This window comes from Hylaeus volcanicus, chromosome 3, assembly GCF_026283585.1.
Source record: "Hylaeus volcanicus isolate JK05 chromosome 3, UHH_iyHylVolc1.0_haploid, whole genome shotgun sequence".
Classification (NCBI taxonomy): domain Eukaryota; kingdom Metazoa; phylum Arthropoda; class Insecta; order Hymenoptera; family Colletidae; genus Hylaeus; species Hylaeus volcanicus.
Window position 1 is genome coordinate 24,107,158 of NC_071978.1, and position 17,866 is coordinate 24,125,023.

The following is a 17,866-nucleotide window of genomic DNA, read 5'->3' on the forward strand; positions in this document are numbered from 1 at the left end:
CGAGAAAAGTGTCAAAGGAAAAATCTGATAATGAAGATAGGACTTGTCACACCTACTTCGGCCTACCCTGGGTAAGAAATTGTTTGTAATTATTTATATCCTGATCGAAATTTAATCACAATATTCAATCAAATATTGATTTATACAATACTTATTGCATGATTACGACACAATGTGCAGGCTGTATTTTGATGAATTTCGAATATTTGGTTACCAGATTCAGCTGCAAACCTTTTCTATGGATATTAACAAGAGAAATCTTTTTGAATTTTTATTCTAAGACGTTCATGTAAGCAAAATATCAAATAATTTCATCGAACCGTTTGTTCATAATAAATTGAATAAAGCCTCATTTTCAACGTCTTACTTGAGACACTCTTGAGTGAGTTATTTAAGACGCATACGCAAATTCGTCTTCTATCTTTCTCGCACAATGTCTCGATTTCTCTCCCACTTAGTTCTTAGTTCTTTATTTTCAGTGACAAATCAATTTAACAATGGTTATTGCACTTACACATACTTCGTAATATTATTAATACAAAATTCTTAATTTTATTTCACTAACTACGTATATCGCTCAGGCGCACTCCTGGTAGAACTCCTTTACTATTCTATGCTCCTGTTAACTTCAACCAATTTTTCGAAGGTGCCAGTCGGGTCGACTGAGTCCCGGCTATGGCTAAAAATACGATATTGAAATCTTATTGCTAAAAGAAAGAAATTATGGCATTAAAATATTGTTCATAATTAAATAAATACAACGAAAATATTTACAAAAATAATGGTTTATTGTTGCCAAAGATTTATACCTCGCATTGCGATTATTTTGATACATAAATAAACGGCGATTTGTTAGAAAATTAGTAACAAATGCAACCAATTAATATCGTGTAGCGATTAAGAACATTATTCAAGTAATATTCATAATTATTAATCTAGCCATAAAATTTTTACAAATTTCATATGTACATGTTGCAAACGATCTAAACTTGACATTGCGTTTATAAAAGTTTACCAATTAATTGCAGGGAACGTTATTATTTTTCTTCTATTTTATTATTTTTCTGATTAAATCAGTGGTCCGCCATTTTGTTACCGTGGTCTATATCCTTCTCGTTTCAATCGATAGTTATCCTTTTCTATACCTCTCTCGTTCTAACCTCTCAGCTCCTGATAAACCTCCTTCTGTGATAGCAGATTCTGCTCCCATTCGTGCATGCGCGTCGAAAAAAGCTGAACGCGCAGTACTGTAGTCAACGATGCGTGGTCCCGATTCATTATACCTGTATTTTTCTTTAGGGGGACTAAAGGCGTCAGTTTTCTGGTCGTATTAGATACTTTACTGACGCTAAAAAACTAGTACGCATGCTCGACTGTGGCATCGCAGACCTCCTTCACCATTTTGTGTTCCTAGTTATTTCGAACCGATTCTAATACGAGACTTCGAAAAAAAGTTTCACGGTTCCGTACATTTCCTACAATTGTGCATGACTATTTAATTCGAATGCAAATATCTGTCATCATGCTACGCGATTATTGCACTTCATAAAGCATATAAAAAATTAGATACATTATTTATAGACTGTTAATAAAATACCGAATAAGCGAGCACTAATATAATCGACAAGTTTTAAACATTGTTAACAGGTAATTAATAGCGCAGAGCAACAGCACAGATCTTTGCAGAAACGATTCTTGAATATTGGATAGACTTATTTATTGATTTGCAGTTAATAATAAATTATATACATACCTGTGAAAATTATTTCATTACGTCACGAAACTGCAACAGTACACGGGAGATTTGGATAATTTTAATGTATTTATTTCAACGATTTATAACTTTTACGATTAATACATTTCTCGTTAGCATCGTATGCACTTTACATTAGATTGCATTATTATTCGCGGCCATAAGTTCTGTGGACAATTATCGTAATTTGCGTTAATGACTCAACACACGTGTTCATTACAAAAGTTTCCAATACATGAGGTCATGTTTGTTGCATTCGTATATGTAATTTGCAATCACGTGCAAAGTATATACTACTACATTTTACGCAAGAATAAAAAAAAATCATCCTTTCGTGATATTCGTTATTATTTCAGGCCCGATAGTCAGTGATATAAATTCATCCTCGCTTAAAAGTATCCAGAGTTATGAAACCAATTTATTATCAAACGAATAAATGCAACGAACACTATACAAAAGAAACGGTATCATGTACAGAGTATCGAAGTAAGCGTGACTGAAATTTCTATAATTAACGTTTACATGACGCGCACCAGTTTCACGGGGCGGACTATTTTTTTTGTACAACGGTTTACTTGTTAATCTATTGATTGTAACGATTATCATAACTCATTATAACGACGTGTATCGGTACTAAAGCTACCAAGCTATTTTGGAAAACGATACATCACATCTCGCATTCTCAACAGACGCTCGTGTCCACGCATTCCATCACACTTACGTTAAAGACAAATGAATATTTTATAGTCCTCCGAATTGAAAGCACGTAAACAAAGAGGAAGAATTCCTATGGTAAAAATCAATTGATCGGTCAAGATCACTTTCTCCATCGCAATTTATGTCAAAAACGACGTCTAATTAACTTTTGATCCATTATTTTGTAAAAAAGATTTTGCACATCGCGTTGAATGAATATAAGTTTATGCGAATAAATTATTGCGTGGTCATTTAATTAATGAATAATTTTATCTAATAAATAAAATATATTATTTGAAGAAAATTTCGCTTACGTTTTGTACCAAACAATATAATGAGGTTGATCCTTGTGTTGAGCAACCAATTGATTTTATGCCTTCTTAGTCACTAATTCCTATAGCGTGGCAGCCATGTAGTACATACATTTGCTCTCAATTCACAAATTTTCGCCGACCCAGTACATAAATCATAACGACGAACTATAGTAACATTATCTTTTTTACTATTACACATTAGGTACCTACGTGTCCGCCGTTCTCGCATATGGGGGACAATATATCAGTGCCGGTTTTGTACACGATCGTGAAAGAATAAAACATGCGTACATGGCACTAAGCAACATCATAGAACACGGATCTAGTGATCTTAAGCATACAAAAATAAATTATAATAATAATCATGTATCTCTGAACTTATACATGTACAGTGAATACTATATTATGTATACGTATATATATATAATATATATATAGATATATAAATATATTTTAAAGTACACTATCCCTTATAGTTACTCCCGTTTTAGAGTACAATTAAAATGCTCTTCTTCTTCTTCTTCTTCTTTTTTTTTTGTAATACATAACAGAACATCTAGGAGAATTATCTAATACATTTAACTTCGAATTAGCTAAAACAATAGCTTCGTATATGTTGACAATGCCCGTGATCGATTGCGAATTCGTGAGAAATTTAATTCTATTCGTTAAAAATTCTTTAAAAAATGATACATAAAAATGCCAAAGAAGTATTCGTGCTTGTCGTTCAAGAATTATGTGATACCTTGATACTCTTTTGAAACATCGTCTTTCACTCGAACGACAAACAAGAACGCAAACCGTTTAGCTCGTGTCATTTTGCAGTCGTACAGATGAGTGTCTAAAATACACCTAACTAATCGGATTATTTTTAAAAAATATATTACACTAGAGACCCACCGTTCTCCTAGACATTCTTGCTTCACTACACCCACCATTATATCTGCTGGTGTACGCTTTGGCTGCAGCAAATTATCTGTGGGTTAAAAATGATTGGTTAGAATCATGGTTAAAGATTAAGTGCCGTTATAAAAGGTTGTTTCAAATTTTAATGAACAAATTTCATCCGGTATTAACGTCGATTAAATTATTTTAAGTAATATACGTACCTACGTAGTTTAAGGAGTTCAGTAAATTACAGACTTGTAAAGGCACAGGACGAAACGACTAGGAGTAACGTTGAAATGGCTATCGCGGGTTGAGAAGCAATCCCTGTTGTTGACGGTCCTAGAATTACAAAATACATTAAATTTATAAAACAATCTTACTTGTGTAATAAATTTAGTATCTACAAGGGGCACCCTCAACTTGCACACTCGCGTATAATGTTACGTTAACAGTACAGTTACTTATATTTACGAAGTTATCGAACGATTGTAATCCCGCAAAAGTAGATTAAAATCAAAGTGGACCAAGTTGAATGCCCTTTGTCGAACACGAATTCCATCGTTCGTGTATCGCGATACTTACCGCTTTCAGCATCCGGGATCTCGTCGTAGTATTCTGCAACGAAAACAATCGAATTAGAATGTAATAAATCAGCGCGTTTACTACGCAGCAAGATATGAGGCTAGCGTTAATATTTTCGTACCTCCTTTAAATATGTGTGGCTCGGAAGGTTGAGACCATCCGAAGTCATTTCTAGCCATAAGGATCGCTTCGTACGACCCAGACTGAAGTCCATCGATCTTGTGCTCAACGATAAATTGATTGCCCTTGCCATTCGTTACCACGGGCTTGAGAACGATCCATGAGTCATCTCCTTTACGGCGGTACTCCAGCTGCAATAATTCAGGGATTTTCAGTAATAATTCTTTTCGTGGACGTTATAAGCTTTTATCGAACGGAACGATAAAGTGATAAAGTGTAATTTTCATAGACAGAGAATTGTATATAAGTTGAAATACCTTGTACTCGGTGATTGGCGAGTAGCTCTCCAGTCGCCATTTCAGAATGAATCCTGAACCACTCCTGGTCACTTCACCGCTGGCGACAGTCGCTTGAGACGGAGCACCTGAAAAATAATGATTTTAGATACCGTCGATCCATTTTTGTATGCAGGAATAATGTTCGAAAATGGCTAGAGATAATTTACTAAATTCCTTGGATGAATTACTCTGTGTTTTTGGTCCACTACTTGTAAAACAGGGTTGGATAAAAGGGTCAATTATTCAGGAAATCGTTCAGAAAGTCTGTGAAAGGTGTAGCGAATCGGAGAAATCGTGAAACTGTTGCTAAAGCGGATCATCGTCTACTACACGGTCACATATACGCGCTGAGTGAACCACCGCATAATGGAACGAAAAAATGGCTACGATCCTCGAATGACGCGGAGAATCTTTCCCTATTAAAGTGACGGTGGAAGTTCCAAGTCAGTGATTCTCCATCATTGTGCGTGGACGTATCCTTGGATGGACAGAATACTAAATAGTTGTTGCTCCTTTATTGCAACAGTTTCACGATTTCACTGCTTCTGTAGACCTTCTAGAAACTTTCTGGATGATTTCCTGATTAATCCCTCCGGAAACGCACCGTCATTCGAAGATGACGAGGCTGAATTACATTAAACAAGTATGTATTACTTCTTCAACGCGAGACAGTTTTCGGGCTAACGTTTCAGACTTTGTTAAGGAAAGAAACTAAAATAATTTTTATTCGATACTCCTGATGTCCTTACTTTAAGCACCCAGAAAAACGGTTACAATTCATTGGACAAAATTTACCATCATTTTCCAAACGCTTGTAAAATAAAAAAAAAGAGAGAGAACTTTTGAAAGTTCTACGTCTAAAGAACTATGTTTAAAACTCGTCGGAGACTACAATATATCCAAGTCTGGGTAAAGTTGGAAACGTTGCTCCAAATAGTGTTCGATTTCGCGTGGGATGGCCCTCTTTCTCTCGTAAACTGGATAAAAGCTTAATTACCGGTAAGGCGAACAATTTTCTCAGCTCGACCCAATTTATTCGTCGCCACGCACGTATAGTTTCCAAGGTCCTTCTGTTCGGTGTGTAAAATCTTGAGGGTGTGCGACCTCTCCGGATTTTCGATCTCTATCCTTCCGGGTTCCGGGAGGACTTCCATTTGATCCTTGTACCACGTCACATTAGCGCGAGGATGAGCGTGAACGACACACGTTAAGTCTGACTCAACGCCCAGTCCGGTATGCACCAATTTCCTCTTTGGCTCTATTTCAGGAGGATCTATGAAAACAAATACGTTCCATCATGTTTGATTTAACCATACGCGCAAACGCTTGTGCATACAGTGTGTCCCATATAACGCGTTACAAACTGTTTTCTCAGAAACTAATGAAGATGTGTTGCAAATGAGACGAAACTGACGTCGATATCTTCATTAATCTATCAGAAAACAGCCTGTCACAAATAATGCAGGACACTAGTTGGAATAAATCTCAGAAATGAATGAAGATGTGTTCAAAACGAGACAAAACTGACGTCGATATCTTCATTAATCTATCAGAAAACAGCCCGTCACAAATAATCCAGGACACTAGTCGGAATAACTCTCAGAAATGAATGAAGATGTGTTGAAACGAGACAAAACTGACGTCGATATCGTTATTAATCTTTAAGAAAACAACCTGTAACACTTTGTACAGGACGTTCGTTAAAATAACGCGAGTTTCCAATGCTTACATCTAACGACGAGGACGATGGTCTCTAGAGGTGGATCCTTGGAGCCGTCCTCCAGTAAGCACATATAACGACCTGCGTCGGATTTGCTAACTCTGTGCAGGGTGATGTGATTGCTGTCGGCAGGGTTGACGTTGAGCCTCGTGCTCTGAAAAAGAGGAAATTTGAAAGAATGAAAACGATATAAACATTGAAAAAGTTACTCGAATACTCTTGCAGATATACATAGTTTTCGCGAGAGTCAGGGCAGACGATTATCAGAAAAATAATTTGGCTCGACTGTCTGATGGAAGTAGCTCGTCGTTGATTCGAATAAACGTTTACCTCGTGGAACCACTTCATTTGAGGTGGATGTTGAGATGTTTCACAGCCAAGGGTGATACTATCGCCAACATTGACTTGGACCTTCTTGGCAGGGGTGACTCGTATAAGTGGTTCGCTCGGTATCTGAGATTTCTCGTCCACCAGCACCCTGTACTTGATCGTGATAGGCGGCTCCTGGAGGATACTGCACTCGTAATTATCGGAGGTGTCATTTACCGTAGCAGGGTAGATCACCAATGTGTTGTTCGGGAATCGAGTGATCCTCTTATTGTCTTGCGTCATCGCGATGCTGTCAAGGTACAGGGTTTCGTTATTTCTTTTCCACGTAACTGCGACATTCTCTGCAACAATCCAAACATTTGCCGTGAGCGTTCGTGAATCTTCAAACAGGTTACATCGTTACGCAAGTACGAAACGAGCTAATATTTACACTAAAAGAACGAAAGGTACTATGCTCCGTAGAACACCTTGTCATATTATAACGTAAACGAAAGTGTTTATACGTTTAGTCAGCGTATGTAAAACTATACGGTGAACGTTAACTGTACAAAATATTCGTCAAATATTGCACATTTAATTTCACGTATAATGGATAGAATTTTTCTCCTGGCCCAACAGTTTATTTCCGTTATGTAGTTATGGACTGTTCGACGCTGGAACTTGGCACTCACCTACATTTTTCAGCAGACACGGCAGCCGAATCACACCCCCGTTCCTGACTCTTATACTATCCCCTTTCGAAATTATCTGCGGTTGTTCCTCGATAGTGCCTGGATCGTTGTCATCGACTGCGTCGCCGTCGTCGTTGTAATCGGACGACGGTGGATCGTCGTCGGAGTACTCCTCGCCCTCGGTGCTCTTGGCTGGTTTGCACCAACCTGGAACGAAAGGTTGTTGCATTTGATTAACAGCTGTTCCGCGACGATCGATAGTCACGTATCATCGAGTCGAGGACTTTCTATGGATCTTTCTATTTCTACGCGAAAATAGAAGAGAAAATATTACACATTTCTTCAATTCCTTATTTCGAGACAATACTGTAATGCGTAATAAACCCAGAATGAAATCGAGAAATCTCTTTCGAAAGAAAGCACAAGTGATCTAAGATATATCATATATAGATACAGAAAGTATTCGAATGGAAAAGACTGGAGGAAATAGGTACAGGGGCACCTTTGCGGAACTACCGAGTCGTTCAATTTGATTCATGTACTTGTTGGAGTACATGAATTCATGGAGTTGTTTTTAGAATTACTAGATTATTAACTCTTTATGGGAAATTATTAGAAGAGGGAATTAGGTACGTGTTGTATCGACTGACTTGCTTCTCCACTCTGTATTTTCAAAGATGTAGTAGAATTTATATGACGCAAGAGTTTAGGGTCGTGGTAAAAACGTCAACTTTTAATAATTGGATTGAAATAGTTGGGAACGAATCTAGAATACTCATATGGAGACTATCATAAAACATTTGCATTTTGTTTTCTGACTTCAGTTGGATATTGGGAAGGACCTCGTGCCGTCTGTACCATTGACAACCATTTCTAAACATTCTCTGATAACGAATGATCCAAGTCGTTCATAAAACTTTAATAAAAACAAAATCATTGATCTTCCTGTTACACGTCCAGTCAATCCCAACCTCATTTGAAGCCAACCAGGTGAAATCAACACGCACCATGTTGATGTCATCACCTATTCGTACCAAGATTGTTGACCTATTCCACGAGCAACGTGACCGATTCTTCCGCAGGTATTCTCGGTCTACTTCTCGCGAGAGCCTGAAACAATCGGCGAAGGTGGGGCACGCCAGGTTGAAATTAGATTTCTAGTGCACGACGTGCGGTTAATTTCAGGGCAGTATGTAAGCGCATACCGTTTTCTAATAATACGCGGCACCCGTATCGTCGTTTCCAACAATGCTTTCCTGCTCCTTCACGTGCCACGCGCGAGTATCGTTAGCGGTCCGGTTAAAGCGAATAAAGAACGCGATGCGAAACGGTAGAACGAACGAAATAAGAGGTCCACACCCTCGGCTGCGTGTCTACACTCAGTTTACCCCGTTCTTCAGGCAGGTCGGCCTCGCGTACAGGCGATTATATACGCCCATATTCGATTTTAACCAGACACCACGCCCTTATTAGAGAAAAAATATGGATCGAGCGATGCCAGCACTCTCGGAACGCCACTTGTCACCGGTGCTGGGAACCTTTTCGATTCCGTTATGGACACTGGTCAGGTAAAAGCACGATCGGTGACCCAGTTCTCCAGGCAACGCTCGCCAAAACGCGGCGCTAGGAAACGTTGTCGACGCTCGAAATCTCGCGTATCCTTTATTGCAGGCCGCGTGGATTTATGCTCGATTCGAGGGTGGCTCGATTCTGAGGGGATATTCGGATTCAGAGCACGGCGAACCAGGCTTTGATAACGTCCGAGTAAATTTGAAAGCGGCCCCGAATATCTCGTGGCGCTTTCGACGCTACCTTTAACCCTTTGTTTCGCGTCGATAACATTCAAACGACGCGACCAGATTAAGCTCTTGGCTTGGCGACGAATATTAGGCGACGAAGATCGTAACGTGGATTTGAATGGAGGACTGTTTCGGTGGCTTCGAAGGGGTACGAGTGGTACTGGTGGCATGGTCTTTCTGGGTTCCTCTTGGATTAGAGGAATTTAGTTAAACCTCACTTGAAATTAGGACGTATAGTAATTTTCGGGGAGAATCGAAATTATTTATTGATCTAAAGGAAAAGATAGAAACTTGATGTAACGAATGGAAATTGAAAGTACAGTGGAAGAAGTAACACGAACTTACAGGTAAATAATTTGATGAAATAAGGAACCAAACAATATTTGCAATTTTCTAAGTTTCTTTACTTCTCTCTACGTTTAATTAATATTCATTAGATCGCACTTCCTTTTATTCCTGCAGGACAAAATAATTTCGATTCTTCCTCTAGATTTTGTACACGAGAAGTACACTCTACTAGGATAAATAAACGACTGTTAAACCATGAAAGAATATAATGTTAATTCCGTAATGTACATTCCACGAGTTTCCTCGTTTATAAATCTTCGCTTAATCAAATATCAGCCTCGTCATATTTAGTTGCAGAGAAAATGTAACTTGTATCTATTTCAGGGGTGGATGTATTCTTTCCCAAAGGGAAGCCTTCAACGTGGCCAAATCGTTGGAAAGTTGAATAAACTTTGTTAGCTTCGGCACTTCCCTTGCTCTCGCAAGGAATACCCCCTCCCCGATTTTGGCGAAACTTTGCGGATTTGTAGAGCGGCCAAAACTAAGGGACACGTACTGTTTTATAGCTGTGGTAACTCAAGTTTAAGGAGTGAAACTACCCTACGAAGTTTCAGCCCTCCGAGACTGTTCTCAGACTTATCGGAGGTGCAAGGAACCTTTTTTAAACAAGCTCTATGTGGTCGATAGTAACATGTTGTACAAGTATAAAGGATCGACAAAATTTCTTATAGATGTTTATCTCATATTTTCCATTGTTGATACATGTACTACAATATTAGTAAAAAAAATTCATTGGATGACATTCTCTTATTTTTGTAGGATAAAATAATTTTGTTTATATCGATAGACCTGGAAGACGAGAACTAGATTCTCGTAGAATATATATATACGATTGTTAAAACATGGAGGATTGTAACTTACAGAAATTCAAAAGGAAAATTACAAAAATGCGCACAGCTAATTGTGAATGAATGAAACTGGAATGGTAATAATAAAATAAGAAGTAGTTCCTTAGACTCGAGGTACCGACAACTATAACAATTCATACCTATTTTTTAATTACGACTGTTCCACGTACCAGCAGAATTTCATCACGAGGGTTTGAAGCAGTTCGAGAATGTCCCCAATACCAAACAACAATCAACGTGAAATTTTATTAATAAACTCGAGTTAGGTGAAAGTATCCAAGGCTGCTCCAAGTGAATGCCGTCACATCGAATAAGAGGTACGATTAAACCGAGAATGTCTTACGAACCATGTTAATGGCTGACCACCACATGCCGGCAGGTCTGTTTCTACTTAGCTAGTAACCCCCTAGCGCTGGACTCCCTTAGCAACGACCTAAAAAGACGCCACGATGTCCCATTGCTCAATGTACTCTCACCATTGTTACTTACGAACCCTTTTCGAGCTACAAACTAAGTTACCCCGAGATGCTTGACCTGAAAGTCGATCGCGTGCTTGCTTGAGAAGCTGGAAGAATTAAAACCGTTTATTCCACTCGGTAAGAATGTAAGGGTAGGTATCAACTGGAGAATAGGTAAAAAAATATGTAAATGTCCATGTATAGGGTCGAATTCGAAGTATGGATATTTTTTGGAATTTTTGTTTGTTCCATTATACAGAAAATAATTATTTTCGTTATTTACATGCATCTATTGCGAAGAGTATTTTTGAGTGTATTCATATGTTTCAACGTGACAAATAATATTGCAATTTAAGGATTTTGTGTAGATATGAGTATCTCCCGAACGATAATGATAGAAGAGCAAGAAACAGAAGTGGAAGATATTTCCGTTGAGATGCGTTAACCTTGCAAAATTGTATATTCATATATTCCCATCAGTTTATTGCGAGGAATAATATTGCAACGTTCTGTCTAAATTTAAATATCCTCGTACCAATAATAGTAGTACACCTTAAATGGCAGCGACAATTATTCTACATAATTTAAAAATGAAATATTATTCAGACAAGAACAAGGTCGAGGTTCCATCGCGAACAAAGAAAAGAAGAGCGAACAATTTCTCTCGTACGGTTTCCCCGTCAGGCCGCCATCGCGATCGCATTGAACTTTCGATTTTTCATTTCCTCTCCATTCCACGTTGACGGACAAAGGGAAGGACATCTGAGAGCCGATCTATACGTCCGGTGTTCAAGGTGAATGGGAAGAAACTGCAATGCATCATAAACCAGGCATTCAAGTAAACGCAATAAAGGCGCGCTGCGAGAACTCGCGCCTCTGCTTCGTCGGGGAGGTCTTGCGAAATAGAAAAGAAAAAAATCCAAAGACCCTCCGATCCCCTTCGCGCCTCCGTGGCATTTTGCTCGAGCCATTTTCTATTGGGATTCAAGTGGCGAGCGCGCACGTTACACGAAAGAATAACGAACGTGCCTGAAAACCGCAAAACCATTTTGCATTAGGCACACACGGTACAAACGGTGATGTCACCGTGACCGCATGTCCAAAAAAAAAGTAACCAAGAAGCGAACCGACTTCGTGTTCGCGATTCATCCTGAAGGGACACGTCATCCTGCTACCTAGCAATGGGAGCGACGCCGAATCGAGACCAACGCCGGTTCATGAATCGGAATCAGTTTAAACCCTGAAACTATCGAGGTCGATGCATATGTCAATGCACGAACAGTGAAACCATCGAGGTCATACGTATTCTACATGTATGTTTGTACTTAGAGGAGGTAAGTGAGCAAACTAATTTGTTAATTAATATATTCCTTTGTTGGAATAATTGTCTGTAAAAATTGTGGTACAATCATTGGTGTGCAGTTGAGTGACTTTTGAAAGAAGTTTGGAGCGTTAGTGTGAAATTGATTGACTTGATAGTTTTAGTGTTAAACAAGTGGACATCGAGCAGGATCAACAAGTATGTTCGATACCGGAAATATAAGGCTAAGAATCTTTTTTATCATTGAGTGTTCTAAGATATAGTTTTCTCTAATAAGAGTGAGTTCTCTGCATGGATTACTCTAAAACAAAAGATTCAAGCATTTTCATAAAGTATAGGTAGCTTCCACGGCACGTATAGATTTGAGAGAATTATTGCAAAATATCGAACACTTCGAGAAAAAAAGTGGAACAAAAATAATAATACACATAAAATGAGCCTGATAATTAAATTATCTCTGAATTTTGACACAACAAATTTGACGAAAACGAGTATCGACATGGAAAATGAATACCAAATGGCTGAGGTTCTGACACGTTTCAATAGCCTCAATTTCAGTCCTTACGCGACGACGTCAGCCATGATAGACTCTTACCAGCTTAGTTCCCTCGGCCGATTGACTTCCACACCCCCACAAATCAAAAAGGGAGATTGTAAATTAGCCTGGAGTTCGGGTAGACGGGTCAATGTGGTCTGCGAAATGTCAGGGTGCCGCTGAAGGGTGCAATTACGTTAAGGGTGGCGAACACCGTGTAATTTATACAGGGTGCGTCAGATGGTTGGGCTCGGTCGCACCCTTTTCTTGATGGTAGAAAGAATTGCTAAAGGAAGAGGTTAAAGAGCATAACAAAACCTACTTTCCTATCATTTCTAACTTTCTTTTAAGGAGATTCATTCTTCTAACGATGTTAAATAATGGAAGAAGACTTTCTGCATTTTCTGAAGAATTACTGTATTTTATTCTGTAAGAGCAACGACGAATCTGCAGATCGCAATTGCACCTTTAAACGGAACTATGTATTTTTCTCTTGAGGGGATTTATTCTTCTAGTCATCTTGTGTATACGTATAAAGACATTGCGAAGGAGTGATAACCCCGAGCATTGCTTGGTGATTCAAAATAATAATCATGTCTTTCGTGATCCTCCAACCATGAAAACATCAGAAAACCATGAAGCATTTTTTACCTGATCATTTTCATCCATCTCAGTGACAAATAATTTTCATGACCAACCAGCAGAGCAATCAATTAATATTCTCACGACGAGAGAAAGAGGGTGTCATGCCTTACAATATTTTGTAACTCAATAAGAGTTTAAGTTTCTCCAAGAAAATTCCGCGACGATATACCCAGCTTCCTCTAATTTCGTTCCAATTACAACAGCCCTCCCACGAGCTCAATGTATCGCCCGCGTGTATACAACGTAACCTTTCTCTCAATCTCACAATCAGGGATCAACATCGACAAGGAATGCGCAATAAAGATTTATCGACACGATTCCAGAATTCCTTGCACTTGGTAAGTGTCGATGTTCAACCATGAAAGTGGATAATTACAGTTCGTCGTAAATGGACGCGAGTCGTTTTCCGCGATCGTCTTCCCGGAATTCTCATCGCGACCGACCGCTATACTTTCCGTTTACCTCTACCGTTCGCCGATGATATCTCCGTTCGCGCGAACGCACACGACGCGAGACGTAATCGCAAAAACCGCTCCGTTACATTTTCTGCGGAGTAGAACCGTTTAATCAACAGCACGGCCACGCGTTCATTTCGCCGGCCACTTTCCGCGAAGAGGAAATCGCCTGTCCCGGCGGGGAACGACGTTCTCCTAAATTGAAAGCGTCGGGGGGAACACGCGAAATGTCAACGCGTGGTCGCTCGAAGGCTTCGCCAATATTGCGATTTCTTCTGCGAGCGTTTCATTCAGATGTAAATTTAGATTCGATGAATAATCGTTTTACATTCGCCGCGATGTACGGAGAAACGCTTGAATATGTATAGCCAGGGCTGAAGCAACAGGAAAATGCAAATCTTGCGGAATCGCGTTTTGCAAAATAGAGTTTATATGTTTAACAGGTTAATTAACACTTTATTTATAGGTAGGCTACGCGCAAGCTTTTTAATGGCAATTTGTATTCTGTTATGGATGTTATTTAATGAAATAGACTTCATTTAGACGGAGGAAGGGAAAAATAACTTTTATATTTTATATTAATTTTTTTTTATTTTAGGTTCCGATCAAAATTAATCTCCTTGTGAATTTTGAAGAATATCTTTCTTTCAGTTTTAAAAAAACTGTATGTTTCTTCTAAGGTTTTATGAGATCTACGACGAACAAAAATTTCAATTCAAAATGCTCGTTATTAAGGTAGCTACGAATTTTTGAAAATTAGACAACCTTTAACACATCTTTACACCAATTAATATTAAAAAATAAACTCTTATGATAGTTTGATATTTTTAAAAAAATCTTTATCTAAGGACACACAGTTTCTCGTTTTGCTCATGGAAATCCGTTTACCCAATCGAGAGTTATGATTTTTTCAAATTTTAGTAGAGAATCGTGAACAAAATTTCTGCCCATGTGGCATACAATGGCATACCTAATTGATATCCTCAATACTCCACAATACTGTTCCCTTCGATTTTAACCATACATACTTGAATATCGAAGAAAAGCTAATCCAAAGCTCGACACGTGTCCATTATTCCAAATAACAATCCTTCTGTCGGTTACCTGCGTCGTTAATTTGAATTCGTCAACTCGCTAGCGTTAATTGCCACTTTAATTACCCAACTAATTCGCTGAATTGTTGTGTAGACATCTAGGTTCCCGGCATTTACGCGTCATTCTTGTCCCTCCAGTATTTCCTCGCAGACGTTGAAACCACATCGTACGGAAGAATAGAGTCTTACATAGAAACGAATACGAAGACGCGGCTTAACGATCTCGAGCTCTTCCCCTTATCGATCGTGTCTTCTCCCCATGGACAAAGTCTGTTTGCTCCGACAAACGTTCCCTCCCGCATAAAAGTATCGCTGCACCATGGGGGAAAGTCGAACGTTTCTCGAGTTAGTTATCGATATACTCGACGCATTAAGAAAAAACGGTGATCCTTTCTCGTTACTTTAACGTTACTTCTTACGTTCTTACCTCGGGGGCATTTTCTTCATCCCTTCAGACATCCCACATTGCTGTGTGTATAATTAGACCGAGGATTTTATACACTTATGGCAAACGGGAACATGGAAAAATGAAGGAGAAGGTGTATAGATGGACAAATACATAAAATATCAACGATAAAGTAAATGTTAAAGTACTGTTCAGAATACGAGGCACAGCTTTCTTTCAATTTCAAATTAACATCTGTATCTGTGTATTTATAATACTCTAAGAGCATCAATTCTGTGGCTGAAAGCACAATATTTGATTTTAGGAATATTTTTTGGCGTTGCAAAACTTGTGCATCTAAGGTCGAATGAATTCTTGAAGGAGTCTTAAGAAATTAAATTTCTATGTAATCTTATTTATAATATTAAAGAGCATCGATTCTGTGGTTCGAACCACAATATTTAATTTTAGGAATATTTTCGCGCGTTACAACACGCGTTGGTCTGACCTGTAATGGATTTATAAAGGTATCCTAAAATATGAATATTATTATCATCATTTTCTTGTGAATGAATATCACTATGTTTCTTCGAATTCAAACAACAAAAAGTAGTATTTATTTGGTGAGATTTCAGAGTCTTGATTTCACAATGACTTACTACCTTAGATGACAATACCTTAGTGCTTCAAATTATCAGCGAGCAAAGTTAGCCCATACGTTGGCTGAAATTATGTACCGAGACGAAAATAAACTCGATACAGAGAAAGGTTGCCACCCAGTGACCCAAATAGGAACAAACTACATAGCAAAAAAATTAAAAACTTAAATGTTTCTCGACCCTGCGTGATCCGCGTGCCATTATGGCGCTGGAAAGTCAAACGAATCGGGTCTTTGCCAGCTTTCCATTTGCCCGATTTCGAACGAGACTCCCCGGGCGATCGGAAGGCGTCGTTAGACCAGGAATAGGAGAATCTATGCAAGGACGGGCGTCGTTAATTATCGAGCTTATCGGGCGGCTAACGCGTCCGTTGCTTACCGGAAGTCGGCCCCGAGCAGAAATTCTCACGGGGCCGCGAATTGGCTATTAAGAAACGACCGAGGGAACCGCGGATATTAGGATTCAGAATTTATCCATCGAAGGCTGGGGAGGTTGACAGCGTTCGATGGATCACGAATGTTGAATGGGTGACGTCACCTCTCGCATTCCCTCACGCACTTAATGGTTATTATTGCCAAGAGGCACGCACTCTTATTCCGAGGAGGGGGACCTTCTCCGTTTCACGTATGCCGCGACGAAACGCGAACGTGTGCGTTCCGTAAACACTCGTCGGTTTACGGACGCGTACGTGGGTGCGTGTAAAATACCACGAAAAAGTGGTGGGAGTCACGGTGGTTAGGCTCGTGTGCGTTTTACTCGTGGAATGTACAAAGGCTGCACCGTTCCTCGGTGTTGGAGCGACGGATAATAAAACGGGGAGTGCCATTGGACGAATTGACCCGCGGCTACGCACGGACCTCCTAAAAAGTCCCCTGGCCAGCCGTGAGGTCAGCGATATCTGGTTCGTTTCGCTTCAACGAATGGCGAATATCGAGGACAATGATCTTTTTTCACCGGGATTTCGTCACCTCGGCCCGAAATTTTCGTCTTTTCGCCGTATATGGCTCGGACCAGATGAACGTTCGGATTTGCAGGTTCCTATCAGCTTGTTTTGGGTAACTTCTCCATTTTCAGGAATCGCATTCGACTTTTTTGGAGGAATTTTTGTTCTGGGGACGACTCGCAAGCCATTTACTTTGATATTTCAGGTTGATGGTGCTACCTATCGTGGTTGATGTTGTTATTGATTATCAAAGACGTTGTATAATTAAGACGTCATCTAAAATTATTTGGTAAAATTTGACAAATGTAAATATACTCATGTACCGGGCTATGTAATCAGCACTTAGAGGGTTAAATACACCGTTTGGTAGACGCGATGTTATTTTTTAATAACAAGGTTGCATTAAGGGTTTCCAAGGATTTAGATTGAGGAAAAATGGCGGTCCTCTTGATGAGACAAATTTAAGGGAGTTCAAAATACTTCACACTGTGTTCAGGCAGCACTTTCTGCCCATAAACAACATAGGCGGATACGACTCCAATCTCAAAGCGACAGCAACCGAAGGCGCGCACCGTTAGCGAAGACCATAACGGACCCTGGAACGGGGTGACAATTAATATAATTCCAACTAATGATAGTGTCCCGATTCCCTCGAACCGATGACTAATGGTTTAGTTTTCAAGGCGTCGTATTTCAAGCGTTGCGACGTTCCAGTTGCGCAAGGGGTGCAATCTGCGGGATGCAAGGATGGAACTGCCGAGTATATTTTGTTTAATTACAAAAAATCATCGAAAAGGAAGAATTTTATAAATTCTGGAGAAATGTTCTGCATTGGTTAACGGTGTTGTAGAGATTAAGTTTACTAATTATAGGGAGTACCGAAAGTTTTAAGGCACGATTTCAACGATGTACAGACATGTGCATTTCGTTCTGATAATTGTTTTCATTTCTGTCGAGATGGAGT

At 39.3% G+C, this 17,866-nt stretch overlaps 1 protein-coding gene across 1 annotated transcript in view; it reads right to left on the reverse strand.

Annotated features, from left to right (window-relative positions):
* Nucleotides 1-2,153: 2,153 nt before the first annotated feature.
* Nucleotides 2,154-17,866, reverse strand: part of LOC128874111 (opioid-binding protein/cell adhesion molecule homolog) — a 99,751-nt gene continuing 84,038 nt past the window's right edge. The window contains exons 2-10 of the mRNA XM_054118453.1: nt 7,413-7,619; nt 6,742-7,082; nt 6,421-6,565; nt 5,689-5,964; nt 4,671-4,777; nt 4,355-4,544; nt 4,234-4,266; nt 3,873-3,990; nt 2,154-3,739 (exon numbers count right to left, since the gene is read on the reverse strand). Coding sequence (XP_053974428.1) covers nt 3,899-3,990; nt 4,234-4,266; nt 4,355-4,544; nt 4,671-4,777; nt 5,689-5,964; nt 6,421-6,565; nt 6,742-7,082; nt 7,413-7,619 — 1,391 coding nt within the window. The 3' untranslated portion in view covers nt 2,154-3,739; nt 3,873-3,898. The remainder of the gene's footprint in view (nt 3,740-3,872; nt 3,991-4,233; nt 4,267-4,354; nt 4,545-4,670; nt 4,778-5,688; nt 5,965-6,420; nt 6,566-6,741; nt 7,083-7,412; nt 7,620-17,866) is intronic.